We start from the raw sequence: 26,162 nt of genomic DNA, 5'->3' as shown, positions 1-26,162 counted from the left end.
TGTTTCTTCGTCTAGCCGAACCAAATATAGCCAAGCAACAGCAGTTCACCAAGCTAAACAGTGGTTCAACAACTAAAATAAAGGCTAGTATGCTTCGCATCCTGGGCTTAACCTTACCTAAGCCACAGCCATTTTTTTTTGTCCTTAGCGGAATGAGAGGTAATTTTAACCATGAAAGAAATAATTTTATGTTTGCAGATGGTATCTTGAACTGAAGTTAAATACCTTGAAAAACCATTTTCTCCACTTGGGGATTATATCCATAACTTACCATCCATTTCACCGCAAATGAACGGTTACAGAGAAGCCATGAGTAGATAGCAGTACGGAGGGTAGTCATCCTGACTCTAAAAGTCTGTCAACCCTAAAATTATTTGAATGAAATCTTGATGCAGTTAATTTGTTTACCTGCCTTCTGCCGAACTGTTTTAGCGAATTGTACTGTAATTTTTTGGTTTTTTTTTTGCTTGTAAACGTGGTTGTCGCTGTTTTGGCCTATTTATAACACTTCATGCAGGCACGCTTTTTCAACTCGTATTAAATATTATGAAACAACGAAGAAAACAAGCATTTGTGGAGTAGTGTTATTGCATCCGCTTCCGAGTCATGGATTTTCGAGGTTCAAACTCACGTAACATTCGGGAGTGTTTTGTTATCTTTCTCTTATTTTCGTGTTTCGAGGCTTCGAGCGCGAGCTTTTATATAGCCATGATATAACAAGGAAGCGGAATGTTGCTAAGAGCCCTAATATTACAAGTAAGAAAGGTACCGGTGGAAATTACCGGTGGTACCGGTAATTGTTAAGGTAATTCTCAAATTACACCTTTCGCTAAGCCCGGCCAATGCAAGTACAATAACTACTGGTTCTCACCGTTGGGATGCCTTTCGACTGGGAATCAGCCTGGGATTATTTGGTACGGAGTGCGTGTCAACGCAGCAGATTGAGGAGCCATAATCTGTTGAGGCATTATGAGAGGCATTATGATGGATGGCACAGCATCGGGGACATTTTTAGCTCCGTGCAGAGTTTAACGACTCTACAGGAAGCAACGGAAATGCTGCGCATGCACTTGGATGGCACGAAAAAACAGAAATCACCAACTGATGCGTTAGGTATAGGGAACCAAAATTATACATAAATGAAAATAAGCTGGGTGAAGCAGAAAGAAGAAAAGAAAAATGCACGGTTGCTTCTTTTCACTGGCGTCCGCGTTTCAAAAGGTTCCGCCGCCAGCACGCCTGCCTAGCCACCCCTTCCTGGCGGTCGCATTGAAAATCGCGATTGTCGGCAGATCGTGAGCAGCTTCCGTGCGCCACTCAGGTCATTCTTTCTTTGTCGTTCTATTTTCATGTTGCCCTTTTCGGGCTGTCGAGCTGTCGAGAAAAAAAAAATAAGGAAGTTAGGAATACCATGCCGGGTCTCCACAAACGTAATAAAGGCTCATGCTGCTTCTTTTAAAATGTTTTCAGAGCGAACAGGCCGCAGTGACAAGCATAATGATAACAGTGAAACTAGATAAGTATAGTAAGATGGCTTTTACAGAGCCAAGAAACCCCGATGCCAGCACTGAAGCTGAGTAGAGCAACCACGCACATGACAAGACGATAGAGAGGACTAACGTACTGTATTCTCCTCCGAAAACAAGAAAGTGGCTGGCAGGTGGAATGGCACACTGTGGTATAAAATTTTTTAAACAGGGTTGAAGTACCTCAGACAGGCTGGCCAACGTTTCGATAGGCATATTGGCATATTGACAAAAAGGCATATTGACTTCAATATGCCTTTTTCGCCTTCTGGATGCCGCCGTAACGACACCTACGTTAAGCGCGTGGGGCAGTGCCCCTTGAAAGACCATGCCGCTGCCTTTCAGTCACCCCACACATTGCACCGCAGACTCCTCGTCGCCACCTTAACTATTTCAAAATTACTCGACCTATTGCTTGACCGGCCGTTCTAATGCCTCAAAAACATGCCGCCAACGTCTCCCCCTGAACACCTCCTAACCTTTCGCATCCCCAACACGCTCCCAAGCCCCCGTATTTCTTAAAGATTTCATTTTTCTCTTTCTTTTTCTTTAACCCCCCCTTTTGTTGTGTCTTGGTACGGCCCTGGCTCCCCCCTCCTTTTTTCCCCTTTTTTCCCCTTTTTTCTGCTTCTATTTCTTTTCTTTCCTCCCCGCGTGCCCACTCTCACGCTCTTGTCCCTTCGTCTTGAGAATGAGGCTCACAGACGTCGAACGACAGCGCCTGTTCCCTCTTGTAATCTCTCTCTTTAAAACCAGCCGCCAGCGACAACACCCGCACGTGACGTCACTGCACTAACCCTTTAAAACTAACACGCCGAGGATGACGAGGCCGCCTTTGACGAAGATAGGTCCACCTATCGAAACGTTGGCCAGCCTGTCTGAGGTACTTCAACCCTGTTTAAAAAATTTTATACCACTGTATTCTCCTCCGGTACTTTCTGTGTTATTCTGTTTAGCTTCAACATGCACACCCGTAAACAAAGGAATACGGGCGACAGGCTCACTGAAAAAACTCAATTTCTTAGCAATTAGCATGCACAAACTGCAACTTACGAATGCAACAGAAAGTTTGGAGTGCCAAGTTTGAACTGCAGTTGATTCGCAGGCAGACGCAGACAGTCATCAACCTCCAGTGATACATATCCCCTGCCACTCTTCCCGCAAGACTCCGTGCTCACATGGCTATCAAAAAGAAAGTGATTGGACGCTCCGCACGAGCATTATTAAATCCTTGGAAATCAGCTTCTGCTTCCAACTTTTTGGCCTAGGAATCTCCGAGTTCGGTTTGTGCAAGCAGACGCTCGTTTTGAACTCCGGCGCATCACTCCACAGACAACAAAGTACCTGCACGTCGGTGCCGTAGACGACTTGGTAGCGGGTACGGCCACCGCATACGACGACTTGAAACACACGGTCATGCAGCGACTCGAGCCATCGCAACAGAGTAGGCTGCAACAACTCCTTTCCGAGAAACTCGGCGACCAACAACGGTCACAGCTGCTACACCAGTCGCGTCAGTTACTGGGTGAGCACACCGTCAACTAGAGCCATCTTACAATTAAGCGCGAGTTGTTTTTGCAACGTCTCCCACAGTCGCTACGCATGGTACTGGCGGGTTCTGGCGACACTAGTATAGATAGGCTAGCTGCACTCGCTGGCCGCATATGCGAATGCTCGTCTTCGGCACATATACCTAGCTGCGCTGCCAGAGCCTCACAGCCAGAAGAATGACTCTCGCGCCTGGAGGAAACAGTCGACCGCTGCACTGGAGAAGCTGACGACTGGCGGCAATGCTGACGACCAACTTCGGCGCAACCAACCGCATCACAGTCTCGCAGCGTATCTAGAGACTCGACGCGGCAGTTGTGCTGGTACCACCTACGCTTTCGCGAACAAGCATGTCCCTGCACTCAGCCCTGTTCATGGACGGCAAACGCACCGGCCAGTCGCTAATGGCCGCATGCGACATCGGCCCTTGTTCAAGTCGCCTATTCTTCGTAGGCGACCGCATCGCCGGCACCCGCCTCCTCGTCGACACACGAGCCGAGCTGTTTGTCGTTCACGCCGTGGCCGCGGATCGCCAAAGCGGCAAGTCCACACTGTCGTGATGTCGGGGGTCCGTGCGGCCACGAAGGTTCCATGGATGGTGCCGTGCTAGGTCTGAAGAAAGAGCAGCGTTCAAGGGATTAGAAAAACGTTAACATACAAATGTACATGATCGAGTTTTACAGATACGTCACTGTCGGAGCACACTAGATGCTAAAATGTTTTCATGTCGGAGCTTCTCTCCTAGCTGCCAACATCCGTTTTTTATCCCGTTTATTTTTGAATGAATGCTTTATTTTTTTTCAACAAACCTAATACAGAGCCTGCTAGAGGGGCAGAGGCTAAAGGCTTAAAATTCCTGACAAAGGCCTCTGACCCTTTACAGTTTGGCAAGCGGTTTTACATATTCCTGTGGGTGGGCAGCGCAACCCGGACAAGGACAAGGTTGTTAGTCTGCGCTCGTGTTGTGTTCTTCCTTTCGTCCTTGTCCGGGTTGCGCTGCCCACCCACAGGAATATGTTCAACCACCAACTCGCCCAACTCGCCGTCTTAAAGCGGTTTTAGGCAAAGATAGCAGTCACGCTTTCAATACATACAAATAAACAAAAAATAAACAAAAAACACCGAGAAACACACAGAATATAGCCATTCTACGTTTTTATAAGAACGGTATCTATGTCTATGCATGTCTCTACATAATGTATGAAGTGCATATATACATTGAACATACATTTCACGTGCGTGTTTTTTTAAAAATTTAATTCCTGTCCAACCCACTTTCACTCGGACGAGGGAATTCACTGTTATTCTTCACGGCCAATCACAGCCACCGAACCGTTCACAATATCCCGCCCCCAACGTCGCCCCTATCCGCCGAACTCCAGCCTTCAACGTTGCACAATCACCCCCGCGTACGAGACAACTACGTGGCAAACTGTGAACTTGATGTTGACCCCATTCCCACGAGAGTCCTCGATAACGTCCCCTTTCATCCATTAGTGGCCTCTTCGTGACGGTCAATGTGTCTGGATCGGGAGACTGGTCTTCGCGGTAGTCGGAGGGCGGCGTTGTCGCCTTGAAGTGAGCTGTCGTTGTTTAGGCGTCATCGTCGGTGCCAGATCCAGTCGAAGCCAGGGAGGGCACTCGTCTCGTCTGTAAGCTCTGGGTGGTCGAGAAGCCGATGATACGGAGCATAATTGCTTGTCCGCAAGTCTGAGACTTCGTCTGATTTAAGTCTGATTTAGTCCCCTTGAGTAAACGACGAAATGTCAATAGCACTCCACAGCTGCACGTCTGCCGGTGAAGCATCCTTTGTTTCGAGGGATCACCAGGCACAACACCCACGCTCCACGCAGTAAACACCACTGCCATCGCATCGTGTGGGCTCCGCTCAATAACGCTAGAGTTTGGACTACGGCGCTTGCATAGATGGATGTTTGGGATCGCCGACATCAGCTCTGCCATAGTGGGAGCGGACTTCCTCAGCCATTTCAACCTAGATGTGAGTGTTCGCGATCAGCGCCTAAAGGATAACGTCACATCTCTCGATGTACTTTGCTTGCACTCCAACCTCACCTCATCTGGCATCCGCACATTTCGGCTGATCTCAACGTACAATAAGATGCTTGCTGAGTGCCCGCAGCCCACGAAGCCCCGAAACGGTCTGCTGCCCGTGAAACACAAGGTGACGCATCATATCAACACCACCGGCCCATCTATCGCCGCCTGGCCATGAAGGCTGGCTGGAAGGAGGTTGAAACTAGCCAGCCGTGAGTTTGAACGCATGCTTCAGCTTGACGCTATTCGTCCTTCCACCATCAATTGTTCTTCATCTGTCCATCTGGTTCAAAAGCAGGACAGTGGCGACCGGTGGTCTTGTGGTAATCACCGAGCTTTGAATGCCGTCACTATGTTAAGACTGTATGAAGTTTGCTGTGCTGTCGTTCTGCCGCCTTGTACGGATGGGGGGTGGGGCTTGTCAAGCTGCATCAGCGCAGCTTTTTTTCACACTTTCCACTCTACAACACGTTCTGTGTAAAACACACTGTACTGTTGTTGCTGAAATAAACTTCAACTTCAACTCCGGATCAATATGCCCTTCCCCAAATACATGACTTCGGCGCTCGTCTCACAGGAACCGAAATATACAGCAAGATAGATTTTATGAGCGCGTACTAACAAATTTCTGTCGAACCCAGCGACTCTCCGAAGACAGCAATGACAACTTCATTTGACCTATTTCAGTTTGCCCGTATGCCTTACCATTCGAAGCGTGCGGCGCAAGCTACTGAAAGGTTCATGGACGAGGTTACGCGCGGATTCCCGTTCATTTTCGTCTACTTTGACGATATTATCGTTGCAAGTCGCACATACGAACAGTACAAAGCGATCCTTCGCTTTCTATTCGTACGATTGGATGAACACGGCCTGGTCCTTAAGGCCCAGAAATGTATTTTCGAAGTTGAAGCCCTGGATTTTCTCGGCCATTGCATTTCACCTCAAGGCATCAAGCAACTGAAATCACGGGTGCGGGAAATCGAGGACGGGTGGGGGATTCGAGCACCCCTCTCCAACCTCCTTCCTAAAGTAGCGCGTGTTCCTGGCGCTCATAAATTTTCACAAGTGCTTCATACCATCCTCTGCACAAGTTTTTCAGTCGCTGACTGACCTGGTGCGTCGCGATGCAAAAAAAAAAAGAAAAAACGCCTACGTTCCACTAGTCCTCAGAGCACGAACTTTCGTTCGTGGAAGCCAAAACGCGGTTCGCAACTGCCGTGTTGTTGATTAATCCGTTACCCGACGCGCCAACTCGCCTTATGGTGGACGTGTCGACCACACCAGCGGGTGCAGTAGTGCAGCAGCACGATGGCACAGACTGGAGGTCGCTGGGCGTCTTCTCCAAGCGCCTCAAGCCTACAGGAGCTCGCTACAGAACCTTCGGGAGGGAGGTGCTGGCCATCTATTGCGCTTTCAAGCATTTCCGTTTCTTTTTCTTGAAGGCTATATCTTTTACATTCTGGCAGACCACAAGCCGCTAATTTTCGTTTTCAAGAAAAACAGTTTAGCGTACTCAGATCGTCAGCTTCGGCAACTTTCCTTTCTCTCCCAATTTTGTACTGACATTCGCCATATGCCTGGTACCCAAAATTAGGCAGCTAACACCCTGTCGCTGATCGGCGCTGTGCCTGCTGGCCCTTTGGATTGCCAAGCTCTAGTCGCCGCCCAGCAAAACGACCTCGAGCTGCGCCAATTGCGGGAGAAAGACTCGTCGCTCCATCTTGCGGAGGTGCCGTTTCCGTACACAACATTGGTCGCGTGCCACACATCGCAAGCAGCTCCTCACCCGTTCGTGCCTCATCAGTTTCGGGGGCCAAAGTTCCATTCACAGCATGGGCTAAGCCATCCGGGCAGCTGAGCGACGCAGAGGCTTATCACAGATCGCGTCGTCTGGCCAGCGATCAAAAAAGATGTTCGAAGCTGGGCAAGAAGCTGCCAAGCCTGTCAAGCCGTGAAAGTGACCCGGCACAAGCGTTCAGCGGTGCAGCTGTTTTGAATGTGGCCTGAGGCGATGCCTCTACAGGATATCACGTGCGAAACAGTGGCGGAAGCATTTATTGCCACGTGGGTGTCGCGGTACGGTTGCCCTTTGTGCTAACTACTGACGGAGGCCGAGAAATCGAAAGCTCGCTTTTTTCTGTCCTGGCGACACTGCTCGGCACGCGCCTTCATAAAACCACGGCTTACCACGCACAGAGCGCACTGTCGAGCATTTCCACCGGCAGCTGAAGGCGTCATGGACCACCACCCCCGACAGAGAGCAGTAGGTGGAGAAGTTGCCCCTAGTACTGTTGTGGCTGCGAACAACGATCAAGGATGACTTCGCAGTCGGCGCAGCCTAACTGCTCTATGGGTCAGCACTTCGCATTCCAGGCCAGTTTTTCGGCACCCAGCAAGGCACTCCGTGAGCGGCTGCGCAGCACTGAGGCTACATTCCTGGCTCGAACAGCTTCCACCTACATGCGCACGTACCGCCCGCGGGCAGCCTGTGTTTAGTTTCCCGACGATGGACGCAAGCACGCATGTCTTTCTGCGACGCGACTCTATAAGTCACCATTGACTCCTTCCTATGAAGGACCTTTTCATGTGGCTTCGCATTCAGAGAAAATCTTGAAGATTGACAGTCATGCGACCGCGTGAAAGCAGCCTATCTTGAACATTAACTCTTCCTGGTGTTAACAGCGCAAAACAGAACGAAGAGGTAATGTATATCCCTATTCTAGCGAAAGACATTAACTCTTCGTTCCTACAGCCATTCACACCTAAGCCTGCGGCATTCTAGGGGGGGGGGGGGGGGAGGGCAGTCCTTATAGCGACCACCTGTCACTACGTTGTCTCGCTGCGCAGAAATCCAGTTCACTCGTCTTGCCTCGCCGTGGGGAAAATTTCCCCGGCCAGTTTACATGGCCTTGCCTCGCCGTGAGGGTCATTAGCCGCTGTTCTTTCTGAAGCAGCTGCCCGACTGCGGCGCCACCACTGCCACTCGGCAAACCTGGTTCTACCTTCGAATAACGCCAGTCGACCCTCCGTTAACAACCTGTCAAAACGTGTATTCCTTGCCTCCGCTAAACCGAGCTCCCAACAGTCTCGAATTGTGCACAAAACTCACAAAAACTGCGAAAAAAATTAAGCATGAAGTTTACAAATTCATAATTGCATCAAAAACAGATATCGCAGTTCTGTAAACTCTATCTCTTAATAGCGCATCTAAACTGGACCATTTCGTTAAACGAATTTACAGCTTCTCTAAATTCTTACAATGTTTACGAAGATTTCGCAATATCCTGCTCAGGAATTAGTGGCGTATGCTAGAGCATTGGATAATATTCAGATTTGTACGCTTTATATGTATAATTAGTTGCAATTTACAGAATTGCGACGCCATCTTTTATTACTGAGTTACAGAGTTGTAAGCTTTGTCAGCTTTTTTTTTCCAATTTTGTAATTTTTAAGAATGTTTATAGAAAATATCGACAACTTCAATAAACGTAATTCATTCGTACACTCGATTACAGCTTGACTTTTACATGTAAAATACCTTACCAAAACCGGTGAAGTGGTTAGAGCCAAGAAAAATTATTTTTCCGTTGTCATGTATTCAGACAGAAGCCCCCGTGCTAAATATTCCTATGTGGTGAGTAGAAATCTTCTGTCATGCATTATAATGGCAAACTGGCAATACTTAGAATTTTCGGCACACCTTATGGCGTACGGCGGTGCAAAGTGCTGATATTATACAACAATTTGAAGCCGCCTTCAACTACGTCAAAGCTAAATGGTATTTGAGAAGCAGCAAAGATTACCTGTGATAAAACGGAAGCAAGGTGTTGGGTCATTTGTATGGGAAGCAAATCGGCACTTCAAATTACCACAAATGCACAAAAACCTTTGAAAAATGGAGAATAGTTGACTGCATTGCTGAAATCGTGGATAAAGCCTTAGCGCTGGTTCGTCATATTGACACGTGTAGTTATCTTTATCGGGCGACCACGTTTCGCCACCTAACAAATGTTATCGCACAGCGCGGGACGCGCCTGCATGTATCCGAAGTTTCTGGAAAGTTATCGATGCTTCTATCCGCAGCCTGTTGCCGCCGAACCTTGTGTTATCTTATTTCATCGCCTGACGCGAATGGTGTAGAACTAGTTCGACGACTGCTGTATAAAAGCCGACGCGCTTGACCCGCTGATGAGATTTTCGACGATCGCCGACCGTGTTCGTCACTACCGTTGTGCTATAAGTGTAGCCTGTTTTTGTGGGCACAGGATTCGCCCAATAAAAGTTAGTTTTGTCTTTCACAGTATTGCTACTGTGTTCTTCAACGTCACCACCACGTGACAATATCGTAGTTTAGCAGTTGCCCAGCCACACAAGATTAAAGGTCAACAAAGAAGCCGTGCCAAAAAGACTGAACGGAGAGGATAATTGTGTGATCCCTATGTCTCAGTCGTATATCCGGAACAATATAATACAGATGTCTACCCACTCTTGTGCAAAGAAGTGGTACAACAGCGATAAAGCGAAACGGTCGGTGTTATATGAAATGGGCCGCCAAACAGAATTCAACATAGCAGCGAATCCACCGCGATACCCAGATACATTAATTCGCAGGCTTTGACTCTAAGTCCCATACACAAAACGTTTTCTGTTCAGCATACGCCTGTTCAGTTCTCCTAAGGGCTGTTGCAGTGTGGTCATTATATTTAGAAAGTTTGCAACGTTCTTCTAGATTGTCCAAAATACTCTGCGGAAGAAAGAACTTTAACGATAAGACGAGGAAATTGATAGAAGCGCCACATTTACAATGCAAAAAGTACTTGGATCATGGCCACCAAGACTTCTACAGCAAAAGGCAAAGATAACTTTAAGGAACTTTTTAGTCAACAGAGATAGAAAAGCGTTTATGATAATTACTGCTGCTCAGGTACATGTAAAATGGCGCGCTTATGATCTGTATTGTGGACGGAACAGGTACGAAGGCATGTGTTTGGTAATACAATCCATATAGTGCGTGAATGAGTCTGGCACCAATGTGTAAAGGCTGGAAAGTTATGCCGGAAGCGACATGGCGTGCAATAAAGTTAAGCTATACCAAACTTTTCTATTTCAATTTTGCAATCAGCCCTCCACGATTGATAAAAACATTTTCAGCCCCCCCCCTCCCCCCTCGCCTGTCTATCACGCAACGCCGTGAAAACTGCGGTACTCCCCATCCGATATGACAAGTACACACTGATTATGCATGAATGGACCGAACAAAAGAAAAATAATTTCTGATTCGACACCTTTTCGCCAATAGCCTTCCATGCTAGTGGTCAAAAGCTATCGGGCTGTACCCACTTCCCCGGTCTCACACGCGACCTCACAAGACCGCGAAAGTCTTATAGGCGTTAAAGATGTATTAATATGCCGAACAAAAAAAATGCTGAATTTTCCTCGAAATAGCCGGGGACTGCCCCGTTCCGAAATCAATAGAAGATGGCTGCCGGCCGATCGCTCAGGTACTGGCTAGTCGCACCTGCCGGAGGGCATGGGTCTATTTGCGTATAATAAACCTTTCGCGTGGCAGCGTAACGTTATCGAGCCCTTTCGGCACGTATGCGACATCGCTCTGCCAACTCTTCTTTGCTGAGGATCCGTTTAGGCGGCATTCTTAGCCTTCCGTTGCGCGCCGCCCCGATATTCGACCAGCCACTACAAGCTAAGTAAGAGGAAGCGGACTGGTCGCAGACGCCGGCACCACCATTTCCATCCAGTTATCGATTTTCAATGCGCTGGCTCGGCGTCATCGAATCCCTCTCCACTTGAGCGTGCTCCTTGCCTCTTGTCAGCCAATCAGATAAGAAAAGGACTCCCAGTTCTGCCCGAAAGGCGAAGCACCGATTGCGATCGCAAATTAGTAGATACCTGTACGAAGTGAGGATAGTAGTTTTATTGAATGTTTATAAACTTATAAACAATCGCTTACTAATTAAATTAACAATGATATAATGTGTAGGCGTGACTCAACGAGGACGTAGAAAGAAACGAACACACAGAGACAGCGCTGTCTCTGTGTGTATGTTTCTTTCTACGTACTTGTTCAGTCGCGTTTACACATTCTATCATGGATGCAAACCAACTAGGCCGTCAACGTGTTTTAACTAAATTAACCAGCATAGTGTCACGCACGCACTGGTCAATATAAACACATCTCGCTCGATGACAGCGGAAACTTGTCAGTGAAAACGATGGAGCTAGGAATCGCGGCAGCAGCCGCGAGCCGATTAACTTCCGCGCATCTGTCGCTTCAACGCGAACGAAACGTCGAAAGCACAGCGCATGCGAAGCTACCGGCACCACGCGCACTCTACGAACATCGGAGATCGCTTTGAAGGTGAGGCCCACGCAGGCGCGCTCTTTGGCCACGTCGCAAGTAGTGGAAAGGTTAGTGGAGGGGAGTTGATGATTTAAGGGCGATAGCACACCAAGTCCAGATCGTGGTATGCACAGTGCCGGAGGTTCAAGGACGGAACGGAGAAATTACCAAGGACGTTGTGGCTGTTAATCGGGAGATAATAAAGCTAAGCCAGGAGAAAGGCTTTGAAGTGGCAGACATAAACAGAGAAGTGCATAGAGCAGGCTTTGGCGGAGACTTTACACGAGATGGCATCCACTTTATGGAAGACTAGGCGCCGATATCGGCTGGCGCCTGGCAGGCCGGGCAGCAGCTTGTTTAGGGAGTCCACTGCGGCTCAGGGCGTAGGGGTAGGTCGAAACAATGTAGAAAGTGCAACAATAGAGGCTGACGCCAATAAAATGGTCACTAGGAGGTCCAGGAAGAAAACTACAAAAAAGAAATTTAACACCAGGATCAAAATCAAGAAAGGGGCTGACAGATGGAATAACACACTGTGGTATAAAGTTTGTAAACAGTGATAACGTGCCTCAGAAAGGCTGACCAACGTTTCGATAGGAGGACCTATCTTCGTCAAAGGCGGCCTTCTCATCCTCGGCATGTTAGCTTTAAAGGGTTAGTGCAGTGACGTCACGTGCGGGTGTTGTTGCTGGCGGCTAGTTTTAAAGGGAAAGACTTCAGAGGTAATGAGCGCTGTCGTCCGACGTCTGTGAGCTTCGTTCCCAAGACGAGGGGACAAGAGCGGGGGAGTGGGAACGCGGGGAGAAAAGAAAAGAAAGCAGAGAAAAAAAACCGGGGCGACACCAAGACGAAAAAAAAATTAAGAGACAGAACAAGAAAGAAAAAAAGAAAGAAAGACGGGGGTATGAGAGGGCGTTGGGGAGGCGAGAGGTTAGCGAGCATTCAGGGGTGTCGTTGGCGGCATGTTTTCTTTTTTTTTGGCATTAGAAGAGCCAGTCAGGCGGTCAGTGCACGAGTAATAAAAAAAGAAGAAGAAAAGAAAACATAAAACATAAACATAAACATAAAAAGAAGAAAAAAAAACATCAGTTGAAAAAGTTACTTGGACTAGTTCCCAACTTCCTCTTTGTCTTTAGTTTGGCGTGAACAAGAACATCTTTAAAATTAGTGTTGCGTCTGTAGACTACTCTGTGAGGGTAGGGAAAAATCTTACTAAGTTTCTGGTTGCTGATGAGATTTGGGTACTATTTACTGCGAATGTTATTTACGTTTGGGAGTGCGTTTGATAATTTAGTAGTAAGAATAGGCGTTGTTGTTCTTGTGATCCTTGTGGGCAGCATAGCAGCAATATGTCGAGTAATTTTGAAGTGGTTAAGATGGCGACGAGGAGTCTGCGGTGCAATGTATGGGGTGACTGAAAGGCAGCGGCATGGTCTTTCCAAGGGGCATTGGCCCACTTGCTAAACGTAGGTGTCGTTACGGCGGCATCCAGAAATGGCGATACCCTGGGTTGAGTCGCTGAAAAAGGCATATTGACTTCGGAATGTGTTGGTGAGGGTGTTTCAAAAAATATATTTTAAAAAAAGAAAAAGAGAGGGGGGGAACCGAAACCGGAATAAAAAATAGGAGGGTGACGTGCGCAGAAGCGGGCGGGGGCAAGTGTACATGGGAGAAGGGGGTCGTGCAATTGATATAAACGTAAAAACCTGAAAGAGTATATTAAACTGAGTAGTGGGGCAGTAAAAAAATTTTGAAATAGAAGAGTAGGTGAGGTTAAGAATTAAGGTTAGCTGGTGGCATAATGTGTTTTGTGTCTTGGTTTATGATATGAGAATTTCAGATTTGAGTTACCGTTTTAAAGATTCTATGTTGCTACGTGCCCAATTAATTCCCGTCGGGTGTAGGCAGTTAAACTTGCGTATGAGGTATGATTCCATATAATTCCTTTCGCGAGGGGGACGGAAATTTGTTTGTAATATATAGAGCTTTGCTTTGTCAAATATGTGACCATGTTCATTAAAGTGGCTGGATATTGTTTTAGGTAAATTGTGTTTTGTGTCTGCGCGGTGACAGTTGACTATTGTATGAATTTGTTGTCTTGTCTCACCAATGTATTGTTTGCTACAAGTGGCGCATTCTACGTTGCTTGATGTGCAGATGAAAGCCGAAGTTACCTTGTGTGCGCAATTCGACGCTGTACTTTTTACTGTAGTAGTAGATTGAATATGTTTGCATGTAGAGCACCTGGGGTGGCCACAGGGACTGGTTCCCAACTTCTTCTTTGTCTTTAGGTTGGCGTGCACAAGAACATCTTTAAAATTAGTGTTGCGTCTGTAGGCTACTCTGGGGGGGGGCAAGGAAAAATCTTACTAAGTTTCTGGTTGGTGGTGAGAATTGGGTAGTATTTACTGAGGATGTTATTCACGTTTGGGAGGGCGTTTGAGAATTCAGTAGTAAGAAGAGGCGTTGTTGTTCTTGTGATCCTCGGGCGGGGCTTGAGCACCTCGGCTCGATGCAGCTTGGTTGCAGCGGTGTAGGCTGTTTGAAAGTCACTGTTTGGGTGGTTGCTGTTTGATTGGGTTTCTTTAAGGTGATCGAATCTATCTATGTGGTCTTGGTTCACAAGCTCACAGACGTCGGACGGCAGCGCTCATTACCTCTGAAGTCTCTCCCTTTAAAACCAGCCGCCACCAATAACACCCGCACGTGACGTCACTGCACTAACCCTTTAAAACTAACATGCCGAGGATGACGAGGCCGCCTTTGATGAAGATAGGTCCTCCTATCGAAATATTGGCCAGCCTTTTTGAGGCACCTTATCCCTGTTTACAAACTTTATACCACAACACCAGGATCAGGTAAATAAGCATGCAAGGCGGTAGAAAGAGAGCGAAGTGGTTAGAAAACAACAGTAGTTAAAAGACGAAGGAGTAGGTGTATATGCTCTATGCGGAACACATCTCAGGCTGTGACTGAGACTATAGGTCATGTGCTTTGTGACTGCCCTAAGTTTGTGGAAGAGCGTGATAGGTTGGTCAAGGACCTTACGCGTCTCGACAGCGCACCGTTGTCGGAGGATGTTATTTTAGGCTCTTGGCCAGACGCTCAGTCGAGTTTCAAGGCCATCAAGGCATTACTGAACTTTTTAAAAATTACGGGCCTGGACTGCAGACTTTGAGCATGCCAAATTGCTTGCCATATGTTCTACATCTTCCTTCTATCGTCATCGTCACCCATCATGCACCTCTTTCTTCCCTCTTTCTTTCCCTCTTCCCCTTCCCCCAATGCCGAGTAGCTGGCTAGAGTAATATACCTCAGGCCGACCTCTCGGAATTTCGTGTCATTAAACTTCTTTCTCCCTCACATCTCAGGCATCTAGAAGACCCGCCGTTTATTGGGGGCTACGTCTGGGAAGGGAGCAACAGAATAACAACGGAGAAGAAGAGAAGAGGAGTAGGTATGTAGATATATCAAGGAAAAAATTGGCAAAGCATAAAATCAACTTGCAAAGAACATGTCTGGGTATCAAGTACAATAGCCGGTAAAAAGACATGGTTAGGAGTAGTTTATTTAGGGACAGGGGAGAAATGCAGGCAAGAGAACAAGTACTAAGTGAAGTGTCTCAATGACGATATAAAGCAGTTTGGAGAAAGTGCCGATATTATTCTCCTCGGTGACATGCATGGCCACATCGAGGATCTGGATGGATACACAGATTGTAACGAGAAGCTGATGCTAGACTTCTGCGAGCGACACAACCTAGTTATAGTAAATAGGGAAACGAAGTGTGAGGAGCAAATCACGTGGGAATCCCGTAAGAGGCAAACGACCATTGACTACCGCTTAATGTCGCAGGGGTTGTATAACAAGCTCGCAATAATGGAAATAGATGAAGAGGGGAAGTACAGCCTCGGAAGTGATCATAGGTGTATTAGTGTACAGCTGGGAGCTCTGCTCAAAAGTGAAATCCACGGAAGTCAAAAAGAGTAGGCAAAATTAAATGACGAACATATAGCGCAAAATAGCGGCTGACATAGATGAAGAAATAGGGAAACATCCCATGGAAAAGTGGGATTATATTCAGTTAGAACTACTCATTAGTACGAAAATAAAAGAAGTAAAAGGAGGAAACCACTGGAGAGGAAATGACGCTGTGAACTACATTGGTTTAGTTGTAGCTCAGTCGTTTAGGAAAGACGATAGGGCAATTGCCCCAAATGAGGGAGGAAGACAAGATAGCGCAATAGAAAACGGCTTAGAACTGACCAATCTTAACCGAAAAAAAGGCGAAAGCAAATGTTCCAAAATGCACGTCCTCAGGAATAGACGAAATTCCAATCAAGTTAATTGATGAACTTGGCCCAAGAAGCAAGGAAACGCTGATAAAAGCATTGGAAGCAGTCATAACAAATAAGCAAGTTCCGCACCGCTGGAAACAGAGTAAAATGGATTTGCTTTATACAGGGAAAGACGATAAGACGAACATAAAATCCTTAGGACCAATTACGATAACATCAATTATATATATGCTGGCGATGCAGGTGGTGAAATTAAAAATGCAGTCATGGGTAGAAAGTAATAGAATACTCGAACTTCAGAACGGGTTCGGAAGTGGTAGGCGCTTAGATGATAGCCTGTTCGTGCTTACCCAGTGCATAGAAATAGCTAAGGCGGAAAATAGACCACTGTATATAGCCTTCCTGGACTTAAGCGGTGCATACGACAACCTGAACAGCGAACTCCTGTGGAACATATTAAAAGATGAAGGTATCGGTCATGAGGTAATTGATTTTGTGCAGGGAATATATCAAGAAAATCATGTTGAAATAGCATGGGAAGGAACTAAAAGTACGACAACTGTCGAGGTACACAAAGTATTAAGGCAAGGCTGTTCTCTATCACCACTGCTGTTCATGCTTTATATGATAAGTATGGAAAGAAGGCTACAAGGAAGCAATCTGTGGTATAATCTGTCGTACAGATTATGCGGGAAGGTTGTTGAGCAACGACTACCGGGTTTAGTGTATTCAGATGATGTTGTACTGTTAGCAGATAGCAAGGAAGATTTGCAAACTCTGGTTAATTATTGTGGAGACGAAGGAAACAGTCTGGGTTTTAGCTTTAGCGCAGCTATGTCCGGTGGGATGTTTTTCAACGATACAACTGATTAGGAGCTTACAATACACGGCCATGAAATACCCCGAGTGGCCGAATACAAATATCTCGGGGTATGGATAAGCAAAGGGCAGGTGTACACGGAAAAGCACGAACAGTCTCTCACAGCAAAAGGGCAAAGAGATGCCAGGATAATGAAACATAGGGCATTGTGGGGGTACAACAGGTATGAAGTACTGAGAGGTATTTGGAAATAAATAATGGTGCCAGGGCTTACTTTCGGCAATGCGGTCCTGTGCTTAGTGGCAGAAGTTCAGTCGAGACTAGAAGTAAATCACAGTGCTGCGGGAAGATTAGCACTAGGTGCGCATGGGAAAACCATAAACAAGGCAGTACAGGGGGATATAGGCTGGGCATCGTTCGAAGCTCGGGAAGCTGAGTAAAATCCTATACGAAAGACGCCCGAGGAAATTGGACCATAACAGGTGGGCAGCTAAGGTACTTAAATACCTATACAGAAAGAGCATCGACTCACAATGGCGGAAAAGAACTAAGGAGCTAACCAGTAAGTATGCCAGACAGGATGACGGAGAAAGACAGAACATTAAACAACAGATCAAAAAACGCTTAAGGAAAAACTTGGAAAAATTCAACTGAAGGAAGCATAGTGTTGAACTATATAGATGCTGGAAACAGCAGATCAGGAAGGAAGTGTTTTATGATAACTCAATAGGCAGTGCCCTACTCTTTGAAACTAGGTCAACATGTCTTAGAACGCGCAGCTATAAAAAGAAATTTAACGAAGAAGAAGACACATGTACCATGTGTAGTAAATCTGTAGAAACAATAGAACACCTAATACTAATATGTGATAGTATCCATCCCGATGTCGACGCGGGCACAGTCACGCTTCCTGAGGCCCTACGGTTTAGAGATAACAGTAGTCATGTAACTAAATATGCGGTGGAAATTAGCGAAAAGCGATTGGAAGATTGGCGGCTCAAAAGCAGAATGGTGACATATGGTTAAAAGTGCAGGAAGACGTATTTAAAGAAAATGACGAATGTTAATAACTTACAACACAGTTAAACAAAAATAAAAGGTTGAGCATGGTGGCAACTGCCATCACCCTGTTTCAAAGGGGACGCTCCATCCCTCCATCCATCCATCCATCCATCCATCCATCTGCAGATCGCTTTCAAGACACACCAGCGCCGGCAACGCGTCCCTACGGCGTCCGCCAAAGGCGCCTACTGCGGATAGTGATGATGACAGTGATCTAAAGAAAGGAAAGGCACTTGATTCGGCAACCCGGAGTTTACTGTGGCGTTCGCGATTCGCGCGGCCAACGCCGTAGCAGACGTCGCGGTTGTCTCCGCTCTGTACGGAGCGGCGGGCGAGGAGGACATCGACACACCCTATCAGCTGCCGGAGAAGAACGCCCCCTCCTCTTTCGCCTGACCTCCCCGCCTCGCGCGCACAGTAGTGAGCATGGATCTTGGGGGCGTTCCTCGCTCGCGCACGCGAGATTTACCCGCGTTCGCCGGCTCACCCTCACACGTTTTCACTTATACGGAACCTCACGGCGACGGCGACGGCCATGGCAGAAATGCGCCTGGAGGGTCCATATAATTGCTATCTCAATTAAAAGTGCTCATGTACGCAATGTTATTTGTTTTGAAAGCAAGCAAAAGTTGCCTCCTACAACCGAGGAGAGCGTTCGATTGCTGTGTGCAGTCAACGCTGCGGACCACTGTTGCGCAGGCGGTCACGTAAATTTGACGTCAGGAGATTGGAATAAAAGCAGATTGGAATTTTATGCTGTCGAGCCCGTGGACAGACATCAGTGAAATTGCCCTTGCGATATTTAATTACTTTATCTGTTTCATTTCATTTCATAATATTTTTATTAATTTTAGCATTAAAATGTCTCGCTGCTGCTCCACACAGAAAAGCGGAGTAGCCTAGTCACTCTTGACCCCAATGACTCCACCGCTATGACCATATAAGAGAACGGAACTTTGAAGGTCGCCGCTAATGGGTGTTTCCTGCATAACAGTACGCTGTTTAGCCCGTAATACTTTAAGTGCGCACAAAGAGGAAGCGATAAGCACCCAGGAAAAAAATGACGCCGTGGTGCGTCGTTGCCCTTTCTTGTGCTCAGCCACAGCACAACGTCACAATGTGACGTAGCTGTCAAAAGGATAAACGCCCAATCCAGCTAGCGTTGCTAGAAAATGTTTCCAGTGTTACAGGTCTCTGGCTTTTGGTATTTCCTGGAGTTTGGTGAATAATACAACCACAGTGTTGAGAATGGCGGCTCTCGTGCGCCGTCAGTCGATAAGCTCTTTGTTTGTTTGTTTGTGGGCATTAATATTTTCTTTATGCTCCCATGAACAAGTTCATACTTGTCTTGGTCTTCTGCGCTGATAAGAGTTTTTTCCTCTATTTTCTTGCTTGGTTAGCGTTTTGTCATTTTCTATTATACTTTTGACAATATTTTGTCTTTTCATTTGCTCTTCTTTCCTAACGTAAATGTTTGGGGCAGTAGGCCCTTGTTGTGGCCAAGATTTCTATATTTCACAGCTATAGTAAAGAAGGATGGCGCGGATAGTGGTTTTCCTGTCATAACTTATGGCCACGTAAACTATATTTGTCCATTATTTTTCACCATACTTTACTAAGAGAAGGCAAGCGCAAACAGCACGTATACAGGGAGAGCCAGTGTGTCCGTGTTTCGCTCGTGTTTTGTACGCATGCTTTTTTTACCGCGAATCGCTACAATCTTTCGCACCTTTCCGTCGTTCAATGCTGCGCGCTAGATGAAGACAAAAATGCCCGCACTAGACCTCCTACCGCGACGTGATAGAGCCGGCTAGCTGCATTATGCTGTATACTAACGCAGCAGTTTCTCCTGTGCGGCCTTGAGACAGTTAGGTGCACGAGGCCTACGCTTTGCCACGTACAAACAACACTGCCGTGCGAACTGCGCGCCCCAGCCGAGGGAGGACCGAATGGAATGCGCCGCCTTCGCGCTTATTTCCTCCGCAGCGGCCGCGAGAGAAACTCCGTCCGCCCACTGAGCTGACAGCGCTGCCCCGTCAGGGCGAGCGGCGACACCATTCGAGCAAGTGAGACAAGCGACTTGTGCGCCCAACTCGGACAGGGAAAAGGATGACCGGATCAAAGAAGCCGGAAGCGGGGCAAAGTTGTGTTGCGAGCGAAGCCATATCGCGATGTCGTCTCGAGACCTTCTCACTACTTCTCACTACTGCCATTTGTGTTCTTTCCTTCCCGTGCGTCTCTGTTTCTTGGTTTTTCCTTTCTCATTTTTTCTTGTCTTTCATTTTTTTTTTATCGCGAAGGCTGGAGACGCGGGAGAAGGGTGGCAGTACTGCTTTCTTTCTGCTGCGCTACTACACGACCTGAAAAGAGATAAAGAGACATTCGAGGAGAGAGCCGAACACGGGATCAAGCTCGTTTCTAAACCTCCACCTTTGCTGCATTCACATTTCTTCCGCCCATTTTTTCTTCTCTTTTATTTGAACCTCTGTTACAGGATACGCAGCACTTGATAGACAGTAACACACTACGTATTTAGTACAAATGACACACCAACAGGCCTAAACAGCAACCTTACATTTTGTATCTTCCGGATCAATTGTGCACTGTAGGGGTTGAAGGACGGACTTCGGGATGAAAACCAAACTTAGGAGGGTTTATTTTACATTATTTACAAGGAGGTGAGAGTCAAGTGACAGTCGTACAGTCATTACGGGCCGGCAGCAACTCGGACGCTGCGGCCCGCGGCAAGAAGTTCGAGAGAGGTGAATCAGGGATTCAGGGAATGTCCCAGAATGCTCAGGTCTCTCTGGAAGGCTTCTTATAAACCCTTCGAGCACTGGAATTCACGTCATGTTCGACCAATGGGAGAGTCGGCTCAGATGACGCCACTTTCAGCCAATGGTAGGCGCCCGTGCGATGGTGTCATACCCGGCGAAGAGAGTCGCCGCTTGGGCCCCCTTGCTTGATCACTTGATCCCCCTGCGGTCTTGACTCGCTGACTGGCAATCCACTTCTTCTAAGGTGGAGAAGGCGGGAGCGCTCATGCTCCATTGTACGAGGCCCACCTGCTCCCGGTGCTACGGCCCCGCCGCGGTAGCAAGTGCCTTCTTCAAAGGCGAAGAGGGGTGATGACTGGGCTCTATTGTCCGACGGCCCCTTCTAATCCCGGCGGCGTACGAACTTGTTTGCAAGTGTCCTGCCTCAGGAATGTGGCACCCCTGCTTCTGCATTCCTCAATTAGCTGTGCTGCGATTCGAAGTGGTTTGGGGAACTCGAAGTAGCCTCAGGAAACGGCGCCATATCTAACAGCACTCGCCTTTTTCTGCGTATCTGCGTCTGCGCAGTCCTGCTTCCCTCCGCCCCCCCCCATTTTCTTTCTCTCTCTGGTAACAACAACGACACCAATGCAAATACATTGAAGGTGGTTTGCATCTGCCTTCCCTTCCGCACTAGGCATGGTTCTTATTCTGTTCTTCGGAGCGTCTCCTCCGTATCTGACAGCCCCTCGTCAAAAACTAATCAGAAAAGCAGTTCTGGCGTCATGACCGTGGACGGGATAATTTCACCTAAATATGTCCATACAAGATTGTAATTGTGAGAGAAAGCAGCTGCGGTTTTGCTAACAAGGCTAGCTGCCCCATTGAAGAGATTTCTATGCACGATTCTTGCCCTAATATAACTAGCACGGCCTTGTGTCTATATTTCGTTTGGGTGGCGTTATTTTTGGCGATGTTTGTCTCTAGCGCGAAGTATCAACTTCCCGAGGAAAGCATCCTTATGAAGAAAATTTCAAGCAATATATTGAAAAGATGTTCCCAGGCTGTGCAATGGCTTACGGTTTTCGTGTTCAATTTTCTGTCTACTTGCGCAATGGGCAAGCTTTAGCTATAAACGCAGAAAGTTAGCCACAGGAATGCAACAACTGAGGAATTTTATCGCGAACAGTGAGGGAAACGAAAACAGCAGGATGATTTTTCATCTAGGTGAAATTATGCCAGCTACTTTTAGATGTGTTTGACGCAATACCTAATATAAATACAGTACTTACAGAAAGCCACTCAGTGTACTTACCTCATGCTATTATACCGTTATAGCCAAAAGTTCAACGAAAACTCGTCAGGCGAGGGTGATACATCGTCATGTAAACCAGCACTCGCCTAAGCTTCAAAAGGAAATAAAGCATAAAATGTCTTTCTGAGACCGCTGCGGGTCCCTTGTTCACAACGAAGATGACGGCAAGAGGTGGGCGATTATTTACGTGTTAGGTGGTGCAGAGTGCGCATGTATATCTCGGGGAGATTACCCCGCGTCGGTTAAATCGCGTTTCTAGTTTGAATGTGTAAAGATTTCAAGAGTAGTCTTGAAGATGGGCGCTTCTCTATCGCGATTGTGCTGACAGCATCCGAATCGATATATGGTTAGTAGTCTTGCGATGATCCACCAAGGTGTTCGAACTTGCATTGCCCCTCGTGACATCGTTCTGATGCTGCTGAATCCTTCTTTTAAAATTCGCAGTTTCACTATGTAGCATGAGTCACAATTCTTGCACAGAATCTCTTATATTGCCGCTGGAAACCTCGACTTGTTCCAAAGGGTCTTTCACTCGTACGAGCTTCTGTCTTTGTCTGTTAGAAGGTGTCCGATTTTTTCGCCGTATGTGCCAAAAACTCTTGCCAGCACCTCACTGATGCCTTGCGCGTAGGATACAGCCACCCATTTCTGCTTCTTTTTCTTGTGCCCTTGATGGTTAACAACTGACGACCGCAATTCTTGAGTCCTCAGAAGCTGTGCTGGGTAGCGGTTGTTGGAGAGGTCCTTCCTTACCAAGGCTAGCTCTCGCTTGCGCAGTCCAGGATCGGAGCAGATGCGCAATGCGTGAGAGAAGAGGGAAGCGGTAACGCAGCTCGTTTATGTCCTATAGGATGCGCAGAGTCGAACCTCAGGTATCTCCCCGTGCGGGTCGATTTCCGATACACAGTGGTGATAACGCCCTTCGCCGAATGTGTTATGCGGGCGTCCATTGTCCAACTGTCCATTGTTTTCTTCCATGGTGAACTGGATACGTGGCATAAAAGAGTTCAGATGGATTCAAAGTTCAAAGGATTCGTCTTGGCGACGAATCCCACAAAAACAGTTGTCTGTGTATCGGGCCAAAATTTTGGAGGGGTCTTGTACGAGGTCATCGCAGAATTTTCAAGTGCTCTAGGGCGATGTTTACACAGGCGATGGAAACGGAAGCTCCCATTGCTGTTCCGAACTGCTGCTTGTGAAATTCTTCCTTAAACACGAAGTGCGTGATGCTCAGGCAGAATTCCAGGAGGCGGCATATGTCTTGCGTTTCAAATGGCGTACGTCGATGTAGCGAAGCGTGCTTCTCGAGAAGTTCCTTGCAACACTGGAATGCGTAGTCGACGGACACGCAAGTGAACGTTGATTTTACGTCGAAAGAGACGTAAAGTCCCCTCCGATGCTCAAACGCTCACCGGCTCTCTAAGGATACGTAGGCGCAGCTGGAGATGCTATCGTGACGATGGTGCAACAACAACGAGGTGAAGATTTTGAAATAATGAAAATACTATAACGACGACATCGTGACGACGCAGGAATGGAAACAATGGGATTACGCGTGTATGACGATGATGGTGTGTGCGACACCTGTACGACGACGATTGTACGACGATGGTGCGATGACGATGGTATGATGTGAATTGGATGACGAAGCTGGAACGACGACGATTGAATGACCACCATTGCATGACGAAGGCCGTATTGCAACGATATATCATGACAGTGGCGTTATGATCACGATGGAATTATGCCAGCATGATTACGACAGAATGGCGAACGAATCACGTCGATAGAACGTTGAAGGTGGTACCACAACGACGGCATGACGACAATGGGTGGCGACTAATGTGTGGCGACGTAGGCGTGACGACGGCTGTATTACAACAACTGCATAACGGCGACTGCATGAGGAGCATCGGATGGCGATTGCGTGAGATGGCGTGACTACAACTGTGTGACAACGATGGCGTGACGGTGACAGCGTGACGACGATGCGACATGACGATGATCCTTATCAGTGGCACGACAACATACCCAGTGGCACGTACCCAGTGGCAGCTGTTGACTGCACTGTCTCCAGGATCGGCGCACCCCTCAACGGACGGAGCCAACGACGGAAAACAGATGACGCTGATGATATATGATACTTATTGGCGCAAGGGCCTGGGATGGCCAAAGAGCGCCAATAAATGGTATGAAGCAGTCCATGAAGGGGCAAATGACAAATGGTAAAAATAACGTGGCTGTATACAAGTCTAAAATATTCGCTGTTAAGGGCATAAAATATATAGGTATTGGAAATAGTGACAATGGCTAGGAATGTGGGTTATGACCATACAAGATACTCTGCAAATGGATAATACAATGAAAGTGTCAGTAGCACAACCGCCTCACCGGGGTCGTTGAGCGCAAGGGCCGAAAGGCAAGTGCCTTACAACACTACTATCGCAGCAGCGCCCTCTAGAGAGAGAGCCTGCTACGAGTCTCTTGGGCTGACGACGTGTAATGGAACGTGTATATATATATATATATATATATATAATTAAAAATTAAGCACTGCTTTGTACTGGAAGCATGCTTCTGCGCCAAGAAACAGAGAAGGGTGGAGTGGGATAAGCTGCTGGTATACTAGTGGAAATAGATTTTCCCGTCCATGTTCTGTTTCCCGACACTCCATCAAGACCTGAAGGACGGTCAGCCTCTCACCACATTTGCCACAGTTGGGAGATACGATTCCTTGGTTTATATTTGTAACCATTGCAGTATATGTTGTCACCATGCCGTGTACACGTGTACGGTTAATCGAAATGCACCACTGAATGTTTTTTTTTTTTTTGCTGTCACGTTTGTTTCCGCTCGTGCGGTATATATATTTATCGATGCGTGCGAAAATAAAAACCTATAGAAGGAAGTGAAGTGCTGTCTTTGTGTATCTGTCTCTTTCTAAGTGCCCGTTCAGTAGCGCTTATACACTCTATCATGGAAGGTTCACTACCCGTTAAAAGATACCATTGGGTACCATATCTGTGCCCTATTCTCAGTTCACAAATAATGCATCACTTCGTCGTGACTTTGACAGTGATGGCCAATCGCCTAACTGCGGTTTAATTACGCGAAGCTAGCTTATTGAAGGTATCGGCATACCATAAGTGTTGCCAATAGCTCCTCAGGTATCTACGTAAGGGATACCTGAGGTATTAAATTTCTAAGAAGCGGAACACCCCCATCTTCACTCAAATCCTTACGTGCAGTGAATAGGGCTCTCTCACTGAAGGCCGGTTGTGAGAAAGTTTACAAGATGTAGTATCGTTCACCGTAGAATAGCGCGGATACTCGCAGTCAGAACCTGCTACCAGGAAGTATAAGGAACTGGAGTATACATTCTGCAGATGAAAGGAGCGCTCATTTTATCCTACGTCATCATCATCATCATCATCATCAGCCTGGTTACGCCCACTGCAGGGCAAAAGCCTCTCCCATATTTCTCCAACAATCCCGGTCATGTACTAATTGTGGCCATGCCGTCCCTGCAAATTTCTTAATCTCATCCGCCCACCTAACTTTCTGCCGTCCCCTGCTACGCTTCCCTTCCCTTGGAATCCAGTCAGTAACCCTTAATGACCATCGGTTATCTTCCCTCCTCATTACATGTCCTGCCCATGCCCATTTCTTTTTCTTGATTTCAACTAAGATGTCATTAACTCGCGTTTGTTCCCTCACCCAATCTGCTCTTTTCTTATCCCTTAACGTTACACCTATCATTCTTCTTTCCATAGCTCGTTCCGTCGTCCTCAATTTAAGTAGAACCCTTTTCGTAAGCCTCCAGGTTTCTGCCCCGTAGGTGAGTACTGGTAAGACACAGCTATTAAACACTTTTCTTTTGAGGGATAATGGCAACCTGCTGTTCATGATCTGAGAATGCCTGCCAAACGCACCCCAGCCCATTCTTATTCTTCTGATTATTTCTGTCTCATGATCCGGATCCGCAGTCACTACCTGCCCTAAGTAGATGTATTCCCTTACGACTCTCAGTGCTTCGCTGCCTATTGTAAACGGCTGTTCTCTTCCGAGACTGTTAAACATTACTTTAGTTTTCTGCAGATTAATTTTTAGACCCACTCTTCTGCTTTGCCTCTCCAGGTCAGTGAGCATGTATTGCAGTGGGTCCCCTGAGTTACTAAGCAAGGCAATATCATCAGCGAATCGCAAGTTACTAAGGTATTCTCCATTAACTTTTATCCCCATTTCATCCCAATCCAGGTCTCTGAATACCTCCTGTAAACACGCTGTGAATAGCATTGGAGAGATCGTATCTCCCTGCCTGACGCCTTTCTTTATTGGGATTTTGTTGCTTTCTTTATGGAGGACTACGGTGGCTGTGGAGCCGCTATAGATATTTTTCAGTATTTTTACATATTGCTCGTCTA

The 26,162-nt window shown here is 47.0% G+C and overlaps 1 protein-coding gene across 4 annotated transcripts in view; it reads right to left on the bottom strand.

Moving 5' to 3' along the window:
* Positions 1–2,206: 2,206 nt before the first annotated feature.
* LOC139049188 (uncharacterized) overlaps positions 2,207–26,162 on the bottom strand; it is a 451,752-nt gene continuing 427,796 nt past the window's right edge. For all 4 annotated transcript variants that reach the window (XR_011508160.1, XR_011508161.1, XM_070524541.1 and 1 more), the window contains exon 4: positions 2,207–3,686. Coding sequence is in view for 2 of the 4 variants with exons in the window: in XM_070524540.1 (XP_070380641.1) it covers positions 3,586–3,686 (101 nt within the window). In the remaining 2 variants the exon portion in view is untranslated. The remainder of the gene's footprint in view (positions 3,687–26,162) is intronic.

This window comes from Dermacentor albipictus, chromosome 8, assembly GCF_038994185.2.
Source record: "Dermacentor albipictus isolate Rhodes 1998 colony chromosome 8, USDA_Dalb.pri_finalv2, whole genome shotgun sequence".
Lineage (NCBI taxonomy): Eukaryota > Metazoa > Arthropoda > Arachnida > Ixodida > Ixodidae > Dermacentor > Dermacentor albipictus.
This window is presented reverse-complemented; position numbering and strand designations above follow the sequence as displayed.